The 19,687-nt window shown below is 38.6% G+C and overlaps 1 protein-coding gene across 2 annotated transcripts in view; it reads left to right on the forward strand.

The window, feature by feature from the left end:
- Positions 1 to 12,231: 12,231 nt before the first annotated feature.
- The window catches only part of LOC103473550 (nck-associated protein 5-like), a 137,539-nt gene continuing 130,083 nt past the window's right edge, over positions 12,232 to 19,687 (forward strand). For both annotated transcript variants that reach the window (XM_008423870.3, XM_008423910.3), the window contains exon 1: positions 12,232 to 12,376. In XM_008423870.3, coding sequence (XP_008422092.2) covers positions 12,243 to 12,376 — 134 coding nt within the window. In that variant the 5' untranslated portion in view covers positions 12,232 to 12,242. The remainder of the gene's footprint in view (positions 12,377 to 19,687) is intronic.

The raw sequence follows: 19,687 nt of genomic DNA on the forward strand, positions 1-19,687 counted from the left end.
GCTTACCGGAAAATGCAAACCATCCCAAAATAGAAATGCCAAGGCAAATGGCATCTTTACCAGCAATAAAATGTCTTAAACATTCTTCTTGGTCCGACTTTAATTTCTCAATGCTTGGAGAAGTGGCCAACACAGACTGAAAGACTTTGTTCACTGCAGAGTCGGGGAACGAAGCTACAAGCAGGTTATAACCCTTCAGGAGCCCAGAGCCCAGAAAATCCATATTCTGTTCGCCGAGTGTCCCGGTTTAAATCCTACCGGAGAAACCGAGGTCAATGGGAGAAATCTCAGACAGAGCAACTGAAGGGAGATGAGAATCAAGCTGAACTGCATGGAAAGGCATTTGACCAGCTAGTCTTCCACATGGGGTTGATGGGGTAACAGGTCCAGAAGGGAACCGCAGACATCTCTCCCCGGCCAGATAAGACACTTAGACCATCTTCATCAGTTCATTTTAAATCCTGCACCGTATTCAAAAACAATCTAATTATTATTAATAATAATGTCACCAAAAGCTCATAATGCTGCTCATCTGATGGAGACATAAGAGAGAAGCTACTATTCTTTTAAAAACAGATATAAACATTTGTTTACCAGTTGGTTTAATGGTTAAAATACAAGAAAAGTGAAAAACCAACAAACTCATAACCAGTTTACAGGAAAGAATAGAAATGGACTCATTTGTCTCCTTTCCAGCTTTCAGCAATGTGGGCTGCTGACCCTGTGCTGCTGTTGGTGTCAAACTCTCAGTTATACAGAAAAAGCTGGAAGACATTACGTTCTGTCTATTGTTTACATTTTCACACCGTACAGAACAAATGTGTTCAAGTGGGTTGTTTACAATCCATCAAATATGGAGTGGCAGCACCATTTCTTTGGGATCATTCTTTATTCTATTTTTATGCTAACGTGTAAAATTATTAAACCAAAATTATTTCTTTGCAGCTCTTCTACAAGCAAGCAAAATTTCTTGTCACATTTCACAACAACAGCAGCAGCAAATGTTTCTACGCTCAATTTCAGTTTACTTTTAAGATATTTTAAGTCAAGTATCATTCAAAATTTTAAACTTGATAAAATGATGAAAAATCCTGCTTAAATTAATGGTTTTAATATATCATTATCCTTCTAAACTTAATATTTAACCCTTAAAATCTCATGGTGCCTCAAATGATTAAGTGACGCAGTTGCAAAGGGTTAATAGTTTGACTCATGCAGAACTGATCTGACCGTTTCCATAGCAACGATCAGAAGCAAGACATTCCCCCAAAACTACAGAGACTCATTGTAGCTATGACCCAAAGAACATGTGAGGTTCTAAATGCTTGCATCTCAAAACAGGAGTTTATATTCAAGCAACTCTGAGGTTTAATAGTGTTTTTCCAGCGCGTATTTCCAACGATTTTAAGAATGGCTGAAATTGCAGCAACACTATTTTTCCCCCTGACTTTTGGAGCAGGGTATTTGATAACAACAGGAGTGAGGAAAGTTTTTAATAAACTCCTCCCTGCTGTTACATTTGACATAAGTAGTTTCGAGGATGAGATCGAATACGATGAGTTCGACTCATACCTTTTCCGTCCTTCCCCGGCTGGGGAAGTTTGCCGTGCCGACACCAGCACCGTCAAAAAGGCACTGGAAGTCTCCAATGACCCCCCCAAAAAAGAGTCCTCATCTGATGGACTTTATTATTACGACGCAACGGGCTACCTTGTGAGTCTTCACACGGATCCATCGGACTCATCCGACTCATTTCTGATGGATCTGTCAGAAGACTTGACTCTGGGAGAGTCCGATGTCGAGGAAAGTGATTCCTCCGATCTGTATAGAGATGTAAAGGTGACTACTAAGGTTAAATCAGTAGTCACCAGTAGTGCTACAATTAAAGTGGCATCAGATGATGGACCAGAATTACCTCACACTAAAAATCCTTGCTGTCCACTTTGTTAAACTTCTTAAGAACAGGTCCAGACTTCCCTCTCTTTTTCTGTGTCCCTTGCAAAGCGCATGTTTGCTGTTCCGTTTGTCCCGATTTGGTACCATTGTCTTGCACAGCTGTTTGTCAGTAGTCACAGTCTCTTTTCTCTCAACAGGAAGGCAGCAGAGAGCATGTTGTTGTCTTAATCACTTCTGACTTTAATTTAATTTCTTTCCTACTTCAACAGATAAAACGGTTTTGGGAAGAATATAGGTATTTTCTGAAAGACCTCTGTCTCGTTCTGCAGTAATTTTAAATTGACATGAAGCAAAGTGGTTCAGAACTCCTACATCCTCTTAGATCAAAGTTTTTAATAGAAACACATTCATTCTAGACATTTTCTAATTAATGTTATTCTAGTATTGATTATATGTTTGACTTAGTGTTACAAATTTAGCCTGATTTAGACAATACCAGTGCTGTTAATATAAAACTACAAATTAGACTAGGTTCAAGTCATGTTAATTTTAACTAAATGGTATTCTAATTAAATTCCAATTAATAAAAGTATTAGTTTGTTTTCTTTACGTTTTAGTGTTTCTCTGTGGGAGATAACTTAAGATGTGTCCTCCGCTGCCTGCTCGTTGTAGACACGGCCTGTGTGCCAGAGTTGATTTGTGTCCTGGTTCCTCCCTGATAACAGACAGTCTCTCTTGTAAGACGGTATTCAAACTAATCCTGCTCAATCCACTATTTTCACATGTGGAAAAATTAACTGTATGTAGGATGAATGAAATTACATAACAGGTAAAATTGTAAACAAAATAAAGTGACATCTAATGTGTTGAAATTGTAGAAATTTTGCTTAGCTGTTCACAAGTTCAAATTTAAACTTAATGAAACTTGAGAAATTATAACATAAAGTTATTATAATTTAATATTGTTATTATTGCTCTTCTTTTTTAATAATAGCAATAATAGTACTAATAATATCCCCACAAAAAATTGAATATTCAGTCCATTACAGTTTTATGTTTTTATGGTTTGAGGTTTATTTTGCGATTATTAATAAGTGGTCAATGTGGTAGATTAGCTACCGCTGCTGTTAGCTCATTAAACACCTGCTGTACTGATGATCTGTCAGAGTTGGTGTTTAACTCGCCTTTTATTTTCTAACTGAACTCAAACAGAATTCCACACCACATCTACATGTTTAGTTTGTCAAAGTCAAGCTAGCATAACTGAACTACTTCCCTCTCCCTCCATATTTTTTTCTTAATGAACTTTTTCCTGACCTGTTTATCTAGTGATAGTGTAGCAAAGCACTGCATCCCTTTCTCTTTTATTAGGCGTACATTTAAAATGTGATACGCTATATTGACAATCTAATACCAAGGACTTCATTAAAGCTTTGCATTTTACATATTTTATATGTTTGGTAAAATACCAAGTTATTTTGCCCTCTAACTTTAAATAAGTATTTTGATGAATGAATTTCAGGATTCATTGTAGCTTGCCAGGCTACAAGCTCAATTAATTCTGTTATAGATCCAGATACAAACTTCACATTAGGACAAATAGATTCATTATTTTTCTACAGAAATGAACAATTAATCCCAGGACTTCAGTCAAAACATCTAGAGCTGCATATTTTCCTGGGTAATTTAAAACTTTTAAAATCGAATTTAATTTAACTCTGTATTAAGCCTATTTATCATATATAATATCTGGATTCATGGGCGTCGCCAGAAATCTTGGGCCCCCTGACAAAAAATTAGATTAGGCCCCCCTGCGCGGCTGCTGTTCTAATTTTTTAAGACTATTTGACCCATAAAAATCGTCACAATTTTAAAGGCTTGCAACTTGCTGTCTTTGGTTTGATACTGATAGTAGCACAATATTTATTGCTTATGAATTTTACATCCAACAGTCCGCATACAGTATGTAAGTACGGCATCTTTCTATTAGAACAAGTGGAACAACCGTACACAACATGGACTTTCTGCCTCTTGAAGCTGGATAAACAGAAGTAAACGGGCTGCATTTACCATAGACATAATATATTCGATATAATATATATTATATTATGTCTATTTTCAAGGGTGTAGGAACAAGTCTGTCATTGGGGGGGACGCACATCAGAAACCTGACAGATCAGTAAAAAGCTTGAGCAGAAATGTCATAAACTATTGTGCCATCAACACTTCAGTAATGCGTTACTCTAATCTGACCCTTGTTTCAGTAACAAATAATCTGACACATTGCTATTTACAATCCAATAATCAGATTAAAGTTATGCATCTTATAATGACTGTCATTCCATGATGAACACTCACTTTTCATTTGCCTCACAACTAGCAAGCTACATACTCTGGTAGCACAGACAGGCTAACAGATTCTGATATATCTTATTGGTCAAATGACATTTGATTATTGGTCAAAATGCATTAATATAAATTGATTGGTAATTGAATCGGTTCTGCCTCTTTCTAAAACCAAAGCAGAAAACAGCTCATAAAATAGGACTCGGCAGTTTTAAACTCAATACAACAAAATAAAATCTATAAAACAAGTTTTGTTCTTCTTGAACATCTTTCTACATCAGTGCAACAGTTTGATCTACAAAATAAATAAAAAAGATACTTTTCACGTCTAACAGACACCTTAGCTCCTCACTGTTAACTCAGTCTCACTTTCCAGCTCTGCATTCAGTAATTTAGCAAACATGAGCCATAAAAAAACACTGAGGCAAAAAGACTAAATGTTTTTTTTTCCCTGTCATTTTCAGCCGCAAACATTTAACTAAAATATTTACAGTTATGTGTTTCTGCCTCCCTCTGACTCTCTGCAGCCTGATGTTCCTGCATGGATTCATGGATTTACAACAGACACTACAGTAATGTACAGTGTCAGAATGTGAGCTAAATATAAAAAGTATGTTTTTATCATACAAAATGAGAATTTAAACAACTTAATTTTCACATTTACATTATTATACATCTCAACTCCATTTACTGTGTAACAAAAATTTTCACTAATTTATTTTTAAACCTCTCCTCAAGCACTTTTCTTATTGTCTCCTAACCATTAACCTTATAGTGTGGAAATAATGAAAAAAATACTGAAACGTTGAAGGAAATCAACCTGATTTAAAATTATTATAATTAATATAATTTTATATCTTCACACTCTGGCTCTCCTATGTCTTCCCTGACCTGCTCCTCTCATAATAAAATTGTTTAGCTTATTTAAAAATTAAAAACAGTTAATACATATTTCAATAAACTAAATGAAGACCTCACCATAGCTTCACCTTTCTTCAACATCATTCTAGCACTGCTGTTCTCCTAAATATCTAAATAATATAATATAATATAATATAATATAATATAATATAATATAATATAATATAATATAAATACGTGTTAAGTGGTCGAGTATGATCAGGTGTCGCTCACTTTAAATAATAAAAAGGCTCATTTCGCTGCTGTTTCAGTCCCATTATAAATCATTGTGACTGACTAGCTAACCGTTAAACAGTTAGCAGTAAAATTTTGGACATGTGACTATCCCAGAATTAAAACGGCTTAACCAAAAATATTTAGTTCTATGAAAGTACACTGACAAGAAGATGTTATAAACGAGCGATATTCATGGCAAAATTCCTGACAGATCGTTTACCTCATTCAAACGGAGTTTCTGTGACTCCGGTCTGCTGCTGCCTTTACTCTGAGCCGTTCAGAGGGGGGAGGGGCAGGAAGCGCTCTGCTGAATGCGCTGTGGTACGCCTTCAAAATAAAAGCAAAAAAAATAAAAAATTCTTCGCAACTGCGGTGAAATTATTGGGGGGGACGAATGTGGCTCTCTCCAATATTGGGGGGGACATGTCTCCCCCGTCCCCCCCCTTTTCTACGCCTATGTCTATGTTAACAGTCACCTTTAGGATGTAACTGTCATGTTTTAAGCCAACAGCCTGCAATGTGTATTTACAAACACTAGACGGCACTGGTCTCCTTACTTAACCAAACCTAAGTAAAAAAAATGTCCTCTCAAGTAGAAAGCGCAGCTGTGCTTCGTTTGTAAACAATTCCTCCAGTCAGAAGCTAATTCGAAAAATGTTTCTAAAATACTTATATATAGCAATTTACAAAGAACAGGAGAATCTGCCAAGTGCGAAAAAGAATGGGAACAAAGGAATCCGCTGACTTTAAAGTGATTAAAGCTTTCTGCAGTTTAGGTGAGCGTGATTGATCTCAGCTGTTTAAATGAAGCTTAATGATAAAATAGTAATATTCCTTTGAGTAAAAATGCGTGTTGGCATTACGATAGTTTTTTATTCTACTTAGATTCTGCTTGAAGTTATTTTCTGAGGCCAACAGCCGCTGAAACAATTTATAGAAGAAAAAAAATTGTGTTAATTACGTCCGTCTTTTGCATCTAAATAACATCTTGTTCAGGTGGATGAAATAAGAAATATTGCACAATTACATCACAATTGACACATGACGTCAGCTCAGTACTGAGGTGGAGCTGTCCCGTTCTGGATGCTCAGGAACGTTTTCATTATAACGAGATAGTTTCTTGTCTTAATCAGCTACAAACCTTTAGCAAGTTTTAAGTAATGAAGAGCTTTAAAACTGAATAAAATATGTTCCATATTTAAAAGAGGACATATTTAGTCAATTAAGATGACCCCTGCAGTCAGTCAACCCTTCATTGTCTTCCATTGAACAGCTCTATGGGGCAGATCCTCGTTTCCCTCACCGCTGGCTAACTGTCTCATCTCTGTGTGGCTGACAGGCCTCTACAGCGACCCACAATGCACCGGGATGGCTCGGGCCCGGGTTCCCATGGGAGAGCTGGGTTCTGCGGGCTCCTCCGTAACGCCACGGCTCCTCACATCTGAACAGGAACTGTCATCAGGCGGGTCAGAGGCGACCCGAGAGCCCACAAGCTTCTGTTTCAAAGATCGCGTCCACCTTCAGATGGGACCGGGCTTGAAAGAGGAGCTTAATCACCACGGTAACCTGTCTATTCGACACACACATGCAGAACAAGGAGGCCTTTGGGATGGGAAAGGCTGTAGATGCGTTCCTCTCCCTCGTTGTTAGCCCCAAACTCAACGTTTCTCCACTCTCAGTCTCATCAAGAAAAAAAAAAAGAAATTTCCATATTTACTTTGAGTTAGTCCATCTCCACTGACACGTCTGTCAGTGTGGCTAAATCTGGCTGATTATTAACCCTTCGTGTGTGACGTGGCGAAATGTAAAAAACGTCAACGTGTGGTTTTGGTGGGACTCCGGTTACAAAGGCAGCTACTTTCTGAGGAAGGAAAAAGTACACATGAAAGCTGATGACGAGGGTTGGCTGGAGAAGAAACATTTAGCTGCTTTACATCCAGAGGACTTAAATCCATCCATACATTTATGTGTCATGAATGTATTTTGTTCTCTAAAAATTAGCCACAAAAAGACGTTGAAAACTGCTGAATATCTCCAAAATTTCTGCCGCTATCTCTTGCTTATGGTTGATTTGTTACCTAAAACCAAATGAAGATGCCGTTTAGCACACTCTATGTTGGGTCCAGATGGGATTTGTGAGCCAGGCTTTATTCACAGTTGGCTTCTCACACCTGTGTCTCCACGGATAAACGTCTCGGCTGCGAATCCCCGGAGAAACGGAGAGGGTTGATGATTATTTAAAGATCTGGGCCAGCGCGGGTCAGGACGACACGCTTTCACACCTTCACGTTTCTGAAACCACGAGGCGCTGCGAGGCAGCGCCAAGTCACAACAACAGAACAGAACAACAAGGAATCACAATACGGTTTGGAAAATCAACTTTGCAAGCAATAAATAATCTCAACATCCACCATTCACTGTGACATTTCCACCTTAAAATGGTTGAATGGAAGTCGGAGTCAACACGATATCTGGAAAAACAAATGTGTTTTTATACACTTTTTGTCTTTTATCACCGAAAAAACTCTATTTAATATCACCAAAAATGATTGTTTATCTTTAAAGTGGAGATTTGAGATTCTGTATTTGTGTTTGCATGAGTTCACAAGAAAATGGAGATTTAGGATCCTGTGCATTAGCAAATCCACTTTGACACGATTCTTAATCAACATCGGTGTGGGTTCATGTGGATGAAAACTTCTCTGAAACCGATCCGTTGTGTTTGATTGTGTTATTTTTCAGAGAACGCAGTGGATATGTTAAGTTTTCATAAAACCTGGCTACATCTGGACAAGGCCTGAATTTGTAGAAAACTCAAACTGTGAATCACTGACATCAGCGTCTCTCTGATTTGTGGAAGCTGAGATCTTCTGCGTCTGTGCCTCTCTCGGGTCTCCACTCCTATAAAGCCACTTCCTGTGTGCTCTGAGGCGAAGAACCAGCAGCAGTACCTGCTTTCCCACTGCAGCTGCAAATAACACGGTGATGGAGGAACAGAGCCACTTCCTGCACAGATCCTCCAGGGAAATCCAAGCCATACGCCTCTGCAGCCGTTTCTGCCTTGTGGCTTTGACATGTTTGTTATGCAAATTAGCATTGGGGCCACTTTGATCACGGAGCAGTTTATATCTGAAGATCGCACTTGTTTTCTCCATATATATCAAATCATGTTCTGTGCTGACAGAGCCGCCGCACATCTGGACCTCTGGGAGCGCCTGGTGCTTCCATTACCAAAGTTTGTGGCGGTTTTCATCTCTCAGCATTCCTGCTGATGGCGAAACGTGGAACTGAAGGAACTGCAGAAAACTGGACGGCTTTATGGTCAGTCTGGTGTTCATGGCAGGACGATCAAAACATGCCTTAAAGAAGGATATGCTTCTATATCTGAGTCAAATCATCTACGAATGTAGAATTTAGTTCAAATCAGTTACATTTAGGTCAATTCAATACAAATTATACAGCAAAATTATGCTTTTTTTAAATGAAAAAATATTAGCTAGCTATTCACGCTCCTCTTTGACCCCTGGCCTGACAGCAACTCGTTTTAATGCCGTCTCTCTAACTGCACATGAGTGTTTCATCCGTCATTCGGCCATTTTTGCAGTTTGGTAGCAGATAAAATTCTCCAGCAGCTCAGAAGCTTTTCATTCCCAAACTGATTAAAAGACACCAACAATGGAGGACAATGTGTCTGTCTAGCCGAACACGTTGCAGCCAGAAAACACTACAACATGAACAAACACGTCTTTAAACAAGGCCTCAACCTAGTTAGCAAGTTAGCTAGTGCTAGTGCTAGTGCCAAAAACGTCACTGAAAGCATTTGGTTTATGTGTTCCCCAACACAAAAACAACATAAATGATACGATGATATGAATGGTCGATGAGCAAAACGGCAGATCCTCACACCCTCAGCATAAATATAGCTGTGGACAAGATCACTGACGCCTATTGAAGAGTTCGGTGAATACGCATATGCAACTGGGGGGTTCGATACCTCAAAAAAGGTTAAGAACCACTGGAATAGAGAAAACTGAACGGATTGAAAAGTATGATCCACACAACACTGGAAGAGACTACGTTTGAGTTTTCTGCTCTCCTAGAGACTCACAGTACACAACGAAATATAATTATTTGCGAGCTAAAGAAGTGTATTTTATATGATGCATCCGCTTTAGATGTTGAAAAATAAAACAGCATTTATATGAACATTTATACACTCTTAACGCCGACATATAACGAGTTTAAATTTAGATGGACCTAATAAGGAGGTGATTATGGTATAATTTCTGTTGAACCTTTCCTGCAGGGTTCTGACCTCTCAGAGCCTGTTGGATGGATAGATCCAGGTCAAGATGCTTGTTCTGGACCGTTAGCCATTCCTGCCCTACTGTCACCAAACACAGTTCACCCACAATAAGAAACTTCTGTCTGCAGCTAGATTGTGACGTAAGGATGGTAGAAATGTCGTTGTCTGGAGCAGATGAGAGCAAATGGAGGGGAGATAATTGAAACCAGCTTGTAGTTTGGGATGGAGAATGAGAATCTAAGTAATGTTTCTGATAAGAGGAGCGTATGCTCACAAGATGTGAATTATTGTCCTGTTGTTCAAAGGTAGCAAACCATGCCAGGACCTTTAAATTGACGGTCCCTGTGGTTACCATATGGAAGACATCGGCACCATTTATTGAGTCAATTAAAGGTCATGCATTCTTTGATTAAATTCGAGTCTTTTTCCATTCCGTCTATTAGATTAAGCGCACAAATCTCCAATCTCACAATCAAAGAACTGAGAGCGGGAGAGAAATTATAGGCAATCGAATCATTTGTTATTACCCTTTTACTTCTGAATGTTTGATCCCAGCGCTGTTTTTATCCAATTAGCTGCTGACATTCATGTTCAGCTCAACCCGTGTGATGAACCCGTGGCTTTCTTTGTCTATCGGATCCTGTGGCAGATTCTCAGCTTCACTCCGACAAAAACACAATAGGCACGATTTCATTTGCAGACATAAGGGGGAATGCATGTGTCACAAAAATTATACGCCCCCTTACAGATTACTTTGATTCTTGTTTTGTATGACCATTTTTAAGAATTCAACCATACCCAACAGTCAAGGTGGCATTCTCTTCTTTGCAGAATGGCTTTATGTCAGCCATATTGGTGGGTTTCTGAGCATGACTAGCCTGTTTAGCCTGTAATGCTACAACATCTCAAGCACTTTTATGTTCAAAACCTTAAAAATGGTTCTGTATTCCGTCCCAGACTCATAGACGTTACTTCTCATCAGTTCAGCTTGAATGTCTTTAGCCAACTTCGTGTTGTCAGACAGGTTCTGTTGAAGTGATTTTCAGATTTTTTTTACCAGGTTTTATTGTAGTGAAGACCTCCTATTGTGAGAACAAATCAAGACCAAAATGTTTAGTGGCTGAGACCAAGTGGAGTTCAAGAACAGCCCTCCACACTAGCATTAGCTGACGTTAGCTTGTGGATCATCTTGGTTAACAAATGACGAGAAATGGAAACTAGTGTCCTAAAACATACAGTATATGTTTTCAGTTAGCTACTAAGTTATGAAGATTAAGTTGGCTATCTAGCACAGGTAGCTAACTTAACTAAATAACTGACATAGGTTGGGTAACTAGCTACCCACATTAGCTTGTTGCCAAACATAGGTTAGTTAAAAGGCTAGTTTAAAATGTATAGCTAATATTGACTAAATCTCTTTGTGAGGAAGTGCAAAACATTCTTGTAGAGACCCATATAGCTAACGTTGCTAACATCCCTTACTCAGATTCTCTTTGTTTGTGCTTCCTTTAAGTTACAATAAAAGTTTGACATATTATCCACTGTCTCTGAAACACTGCTTTATTTGTTATTTTCAGTTATGTTTTTTAGGATTTATGTTGCCGAGTTGTATTTCTGACATCTTCTGTTCCCAGACAACCGCTGCTCACTTTGTTGGAGTGCGAGTGAAAACAGGGTGGAGACGGGTGACAGCGACAACAAGTATAATTCGCAATGAGTCACGTTATTACTTGGATTTAAATCATCATGTTGAGACATTAGCAAATAAATTGGCCAAATTTTCTGGCAATTTGGTGATTAAAATCCTGAGGACAAATGCACTACAACACTTCCTCTGGCTCAGGGAGGTTTTTTTCTTCTATAAATCTAAAGCAAATTATGATGCCAGGAATAATTAATGAAGGACTGAAGCTAATTCCAAGATGGGGTTTGGTCCCTTTCTTCCTGGATGGATGGCAATGTGGGCTCCCTACAGAGCAGCTGATGAAAAGCAGAGTTGTTGGTGAATTCAGCCTGGCAGTGAAGCTGAGAGTCATGTGCCTGTGTTTAAAGGGAGCACAGCCAAATCTTTGGAGGAAGAGCAGGCTGGAGGATCTGCCAAGCCCCAGACGCTGCAGGAATGTCAGCTTGAGGAGCAGCAGCTCTAAAGTCCAGTCAGCAGCTCTCACTGAGATGACGGCTAGCATGATGTTAACCAGAAACTTCTGACTAGGACGTTCTGAACAAGAGTTTTAGAGGAAACCTTCAGTGTTTGGATGTTTTGGAGCTAAGTGCGTGTCAGTCAGCTGGATGAGGCTCGTCTGGAGCGCTGCGGGCATGTGCAGCGCCTCTCAGGTCCTGGCAGTTAGCTAATAAACACAGGCCTGTCAGCAGCTGCTGCTGATGTAATGAGGAACCTCTCCTCCCCTCCACGCCTCCCTGCCTCTCTGTTTACAAGTTTTACTGGGTGTTGCTGCAGACTTCCAGCCTTGGCAGCACAGATAGTGGGTTAAAGTGTGTTTGTGTGTGGCTCCCCCCCTCACCCCTCACCACCACCGGCTGCAGCACTTCCAGGGGAATGTACAACAGCATGTTTTCAGCTGCCATGAAAGGAGAGTCCACATCATCATCATGCTGTCTTCCCAACCCAAACACTCCAGAGAGTCTGGGAGCTGCAGAGCTGCTGAGCGGAGCGGAACCGGCCGGCGCTCAGTAAGTTTCACTCCCTGCTTGTTTCTGTAGCCATGTCGTCATTGTGAATCGCTTTCTGCTGCTTGTACGACGCAGGGCATGAGTAGATACGCTAGGAAAAGTTTCAAAAGTTCAACGTTTAACATTTTATTCATTTATTTAGTAACTGTATAAAGATGTTGGGATGTTTCTTTAGGACTAGAAACTCTTTACTTAAAGCCTGAGTTATGGTTTTTGGGGTTTTATGCAATTCACTTAAATAATGGAGAAAGAAATAAAATGTTTCCCCTGCAAAATAAGGAACTTGTTCCCCAAGCATATGCAGTATGTTCAGATCCAATAGTTACTTCCAATATTTCAACTATTATGGTTCACATCATAAACAACAATAGCTGTATCTAAATGGGGTTTTAGGCAGCCATGCCATTCTTTCACAAGAATAAACAAAAACATGGAAATTTAATGCACAAGTAGGAGAGACTTTGAGGACTTCCACTTTGTGTCAGTTTTATGAATCATGAAATGTCCTGGTCAGAGGAATTGGAGGTAAAACTACTCAAATCTCTACTCTTGTATTCGCCTTAAATTTGCTAGGTAGCTAGCTAATTTATCCAACATTGTAAAATTAGCAAAAAGTAACTGCATAAAAGAGAGAAGTTGAACTTGCAGAATCTTGTAAAGACAGGCAAACTAAAGTTCAAACTATCACATTTGAACCCAACATTAGTAAAGCTAGCTCACAAACTAACCAAGTATTTTTTTTAAATAATGCTAGCTAGTTAGCTGATTGTAAGCAATTACCTGCGTAGGCAGTGGCGCAACTACACATTATTCAGGTGGATGCAAAAACATAAATCGCCCCCCCCCCCCAGACGCTCTGAAGTGTTTGGGAAAACATCATCGGCGCGTCTTTTGGCGCCCCCTCTGGTGCTGCGCCCCTATGCGTTGCCTACGCTGCATACCCACTTTTTGCGCCACTGCGCCCCACCTTTAGGCGCCATTTGCTGCGCTTCTTACTATGCGACCTAACTCGAGTTGTTTTTCTGATACAAAAGAAGAAGAAGCTTCTTTTGAGCTAATTTTATAGCCTGATTGTGATTTTTCTGAGACTTCAAGAAAATGCGCGGTGGGAGGAAAGCTGCGATTGTGTGGAGGAGAAGCTGATCTCCGCCTTGCAGCGGGAGGAAAGCAGGTGGCTCAGACGGCCAAAGAGGATTTTTGTATTAAACTACTATAAAACTTGTAATAGTGCCGAATATACATCCACTAATGTTAGTCAGGGTGTTGCAAATAACTTAAAAGTGTCAGAATTCATTCATAATATAATTCAATGTGTTTTCAGGTGTGTCCGTCTTCTTGTCAGTCGGTGTTCAGGATGTCCAGAGACGTTTAGCATGCATTTGTTTTTTCTGACTTCTGCAGAAAAGAAAAAATATAAAACATATATATATACTGTATATATATATATATATATATATATTTTTTTTTTTTTTCTTCTTTTTTTGTCGTAGTACCCCCAAGAATTTAAAACTACTTTCACCCCTGCTGATAACCCTTAAGCAACAACCAGAGTTGGCTAGTAACTATTTTTTATGACGTATTTTTACTCGTACTTGAGTAAATTTTCTACCCACTGAATGAAAAACAAACTCATTTTAACCTAAAACTCACTAGACACAGATACACACCTGCAGTTTTTATTAAAGTTTAATAAGTTTATTAGTGAAAGAAGCTGATTTGGAATTTTTTTTCTTTTGTCTGATTTTGTTTTGTTTTTTTTCCTTAAATGAATTGTCATTTTTTACCTCAAAATACCAAAATATGCTAAACTTAACTTTGTTTTGTTCTGTCTGATTATTTAATTGTTAAATATTAATTAATAATCTGATCAGTTACTCAGTACTTGAGTAGACTTTTCACCAAATACTTTTTTACTCTTGAGTCATTCTTGGACGGCTACTTTCTTTTATGAACTTTTATGCTTCCATTTTCCTCCCTCACTGACTGTCTTCTTGAAATAAAACAATGGTTTACTCTTAACTTCCTCAAATTAAATTCCAGTAAAACTGAACTTCACTTAATTGGTACTAATTCAATACTAAGTAAACGTGATAATTTCTCCATTTCAGTTGATAACTCCTCCATTTTTCCCTCCCCTCAGGTTAAGAGTCTGGGTGTCATCCTCGATAGCACCCTCTCTTTTGCCTCCCATGTCAATAATATCACTCGGTCAGCTTATTTTCATCTCCGAAATATTCGCCGTCTCCATCCTTCTCTCACTCTGCACTCCACTGCTGTTCTGGTCCACAGTTTGGTCTCATCTCGTTTAGACTATTGTAATTCTCTACTTTTGGTCTGCCACAGAAAACTCTGCATAAATTACAATTGGTTCAAAATTCAGCTGCTCGTATCATTACACAAACCCCTTTAATTCATCACATCACACCTATTTTACAACAGCTCCATTGTCTTCCAATCACATATCGCATCAACTTTAAAATACTTCTAACTTTTAAAGTAATTGTTTTTAGCCTTTTAGAAAACCTGCAAAATGTGAATTTTGTTCTGTGAGGAATGTCGACCATCCATGAAAGACAATGAAGGCGTTTTCATGGTTTAGCTTTGTTTGAAGCCAGGTCTGTTGCTAGGTAACGGCCGGACTTCACTGGGGTTGCGAGGTAACCCAGTTCCTGCTGATTTGTGATGTTATATTCTGAAGGTTTTTGAACCTGATAGACTGATAACCAGGGGTGAAAGTAAGGCGGTACAGCAGGGTACTGCCGTGAGTTCACCCACTAATCAGCCGTGACTGATTAGTTTTTCAAGAACAATCTGAAACACGACTTCATCTGTTAATAAATAACTTTTTTCTCATTTTATATTGTTTCTGAACTGTTCGTGCTTTGCTAGAGCAGCGGTGCAACACGTCGATCGCGGAAGGTTTTGAGTCGATCTCGGCATTAGGTGACAAACTGAACGCCGCCAGGACGCTGAGACCAGCACATCCTCTGACTTAAAACGTTCGTAACTCTATTAAAGAACAACAGAAAAATCAACAAAACGTGTTCAAATTAATGACCCAACAACAATAATAATCTCAGTGATTATTGTTTCTACAAGGTGTTGCGCAATTCTGTGCGTTTTGGTTCCATTACCAAAATAACTAGCAGAGCAGGAGTTTAAAATGAACTAATCGACCTCCGCTGTGTTGATCGCAAAATAAATATCAAGCCTGCAAGCTTGATATTGTAACAGACTGAATGTTAGATTGTTTAACGTAATCTCTGGAGTTGTTCTGCCGTTGTTATGGCAGGAGGTTGCCATAACAACGGGTATATATATATTTTGTCCATATATATATATATATATATATATATATATATATATATATATATATATACGTACTACTTTAGGCCCTGTGGAAAATCTTTTAGGTGTTATGTTTTAATGAGAGGTAGATACACTTTTGGCTCATGGCCATGTGTTTATATCAGTTTATGTTATACTGGTGTTCCAGGTATCAAATTTCAATGTTTTTGATTTTTGCTGCTGTAGCACTGAACATTTCACAGCAACACTGTTAAAACAAGAACTTGTTTAAATATGTATGTTTTATACTGTAATGATTAATTATTTAGATAATTAATCTATAATTATTATCTAAATTTATTGTTAAATGTTTATTAGTGCTGTTGTACTGTCACTGTTCCTTTAAGTTAGGAGGCATTTTCTGGTTACACAAAGACTGTTGAGACACTTTTGAGAGGGAGGGGGTTGTTGATTAAGGACTAAAAGTGTTGACTATTATATTATGTGCTGCCCTGGTATTGTTCAACTTTAATAAATCAATGTTCAGAGCAAATAGTTTATCTGGTGCTTAGTTCTCCTAACAGAACATTATAATACATTATAACAAAATATATAATAATGAAAAAATATGTATACCACACAGGTAGGCAACAGCTGACTATATATATATATATATATTTATCCATTTTCTTGACACCCTTATCCCTTAGTGCCTCTCCAGCTAACATTCTGGGCAAGAGGTGGGGTCACCCTGGACAGATTGCCAGTCTGTCGCAGAGCAACACAGAGACACACAACCATGCACACACACACACACAGTCACACCTAGGGACAATTTATACAGACCAATTAACCTGACAGTCATGTTTTTGGACTGTGGGAGGAAACCGGAGTACCCGGAGAAAACCCACGCATGCACAGGGAGAACATGCAAACTCCATGCAGAAAGACTGGGGCTGGGAATCGAACCCAGAACCTTCTTGCTGCAAAGCAACAGCTCTACCAACTGCGCCACTGTGCAGCCCCGCAATCTAATCAATTTTAGCAATTCATATATCAAAATCTTCTACTTCCTTTGATCCTTTATGCTTTTGGTTTTGCTATGTTTCACTTCTTCAACTATTTCTGGCTTTGTACTAATTTCTGCTTCTGCTAATTTCTGCTTTTTATTATTTCCCTGTTTAATTGCCTTCTATTTCTACTGATCTTACTCTCTGCTAAGGTCTTCTGCAATCTTTAATAAATTTTAGCAAATCATATATCAAAATGTTCTGCTTCTTCTGCTCCTTTATGCTTTTAGGTTTGCTATATTTCACTTCAATTATTTCTGGTTTTGTACTAATTTCTCCTTCTGCTAGTTTATGCTTTTTGCTGTTACACAGTTTAATTGTTTTGACCATTTCTGGCATTGAACTAATTTCTGCTTCTGCTAGTTTATGTATTTTGCTGTTTCACTGTTCAACTGTTTCAATGATTTCTGGTTTTGTACTAATTTCCACTTCCTGTGATAATTATGCGTTTTCTTAACCTCTGTTTCACTTTTTGACTTTTTCAAATAATTCGGGTTGCACACAAACTCCTGCTTCTTCTGCTGAATTCTTCTAAATTTCAGTACGTAAACTTATTCTACAATGTATGACTGTAGCGTTCTGATTTTTCTACATCTTAATCTTTGTTTTCATGTTTCTTGTATTTCTCCATCAATCATTCTGCAAATATGCTTCTTTTGCTCCTTTGTTTTGTTTTGCTATGTTTCACTTCTTCAAATATTTCTGGTTGTGTACTAATTTCTCCTTCTACTAAATTTATGCTTTTTTTATTTGTCTCACTGTTCAACTGTTTCAACTATTTCTATTTCTTCTGCTTTCTTCTACTTCTTAAGCTTTACTCCACTTTTTCTGGCATTTCTGCAGCAATCATTCTGCAAATATGCATTCTCACGGCTGTTTCGCTAGGAACAGCTATTTTTCTAGTTTTGTTTGTATTTCATTTTAACTCATGTAAACCACTTTGAATTGCCTTGTTGCAGAAAATATGCTATATAAATAAAATTATCTGACCTTACTTACTTTACTTTACCTTACATGTTGAGGCCTAGAAGCCTCAACAGCTTCTAGGCCTCCTCACTTCATCAAAATCTGGAAGTCGGAAGAGAGGCATACTACCATATCTAAAAACATTGCGGGGCGTTTGAGTTGAACAGGATTTAACTTCAGTTGGTAAATGCAAAGCTTTTAAAAGTTCAACGCCAGACAATGGCACTCCTGTACAAAATCTTCTTGTTTTTTCAACCAGGTTGTAATTTTGAATTATTCCCGCTTTTTTGAGGGTTGTGTTGTATGTAAATGCCTCTGTGTTGTAGTTCTGGGCTGGTTTTCTTGGTCCTAGATTGTTGATCCCCAGTCCAGCTCCAATCCAATTAGAAAATCTCACGAAGTAACTCATTGTAAAATTTCTCGAACGTCCAATAATGAAACTATGCGAATGAAGATGAATACAAATAACAGATCTTATGTATATATATAAATATATATACAACCCCTCTGTGACGTCACATGACAGTTTACTTATCTAGCCACGTCACTGGTGTGTTGCATAGGCCCAAGGCAGCTGACGTCAGCAAGGTGACATGACAGACTGAAGCTCGAACATCATGTCACGTGAGTTGGAGCGGACTGCAGAGAAGGAGGCGGAAATGGGCCCTTCAACTACAGACGTATTTACGTTTTATTCGTGTGTATGCTCCCAACTAACAACATAGAATTGTTTGTGAATAAAATTTAATGTCCCTTTTCCACCACCGGCTCTACTTCAGCAGCCCGGCTCCGAGCCGCAGCCTGTAGCGCGGTGCTGCCTGGCGGTGGGGGGGTATAGCGCCCAACCAGTGGCGCAACTGTACATTATTCAGGTGGATGCGAAAACACAAATCGGCGCCCGACCCCCCCCGGACGACAATAGTGAAGGGTAAAACTCGCTATATTTACCTCGTTATGTGCGCGAGGTGAAGGAGCGTAAGTCGCTCTGAAGTGTTTGGGAAAACATAATCGGCGCGTCGCCCCCTCCAGACGGAGCTTTTGGCGCCCCCTCTGGTGCATACGCTGCATACCCACTTTTTGCGCCACTGTGCGTAGGTCAAGTTAAGTGAAAGAAGCAAAATGTCTGTAAAATTGATCCTGACAAGTCTGCTGAAATATTTGCTTAAACCAAACCAGCTTCCCACACCTGTATGATTTCCTTACAAGCTAGTTAAAAACAAATAAATATATAAATAAAAAAAAACCTTTTCAGAGTGGAAAGGTTTTTGACAACATAATGCAACATTAACAAAAAAGTTTAAACTAGCTAGAGTTTTAGATGAAGAGCTATAGAATAGATTAGCATGTTGGGTTGTCAGTGTAAACGTGTAATGACTGAATATTTAAATGAGCAGTTATACAACTCATTGTATAACTGTATATTTTTCAGAAAATACAATAATATTTCATAAAATGAATTGCAATTTGTCTGTCATCTCTTGTCTAAAAGACAAAATGGTCTAAAGAAATATTTACCCTTCTATTTGAATTAGGTTCAATAAAAACTACTGCATTTAAACTGCTCATACACAGTTCAGTTTGAGTAGTTTTATGTATGTGGGAAAGGCAAATAAATGAGTTAAGAATGGATTTTAAAGACTCCTTTGTGATCATTTAGAATCCAGATAAATTAGATTGGTTATTTATTCCCTAAAGATAAACTTTTGCCATCTAATAATGATGTATTTTTATGAAACAAGCTTGGCTTTTGTGCAACTTCTGTTGTATTCACAACAAGAAGTTGTGTCTCCCGGCGAAGCGGCCCTAATTTGGTGCTTACTCTCTGTTGTTGTGGGTGAAAACAATGAGCCAGCGCTTGGGTTCACATCAAACCCGTGTGCACAATCGTTCTCTGTGAGGGGGGAACTCCAGTGGAAAACATTCACCAGCATAAACACACTGTTGTTTCTCAAGATGTCAGCAGTCTGCTGATGAAATGCATGTGTTC

This window comes from Poecilia reticulata, chromosome 2 (genome assembly GCF_904066995.2).
Source record: "Poecilia reticulata chromosome 2, P_reticulata-male-v2, whole genome shotgun sequence".
NCBI lineage: Eukaryota > Metazoa > Chordata > Actinopteri > Cyprinodontiformes > Poeciliidae > Poecilia > Poecilia reticulata.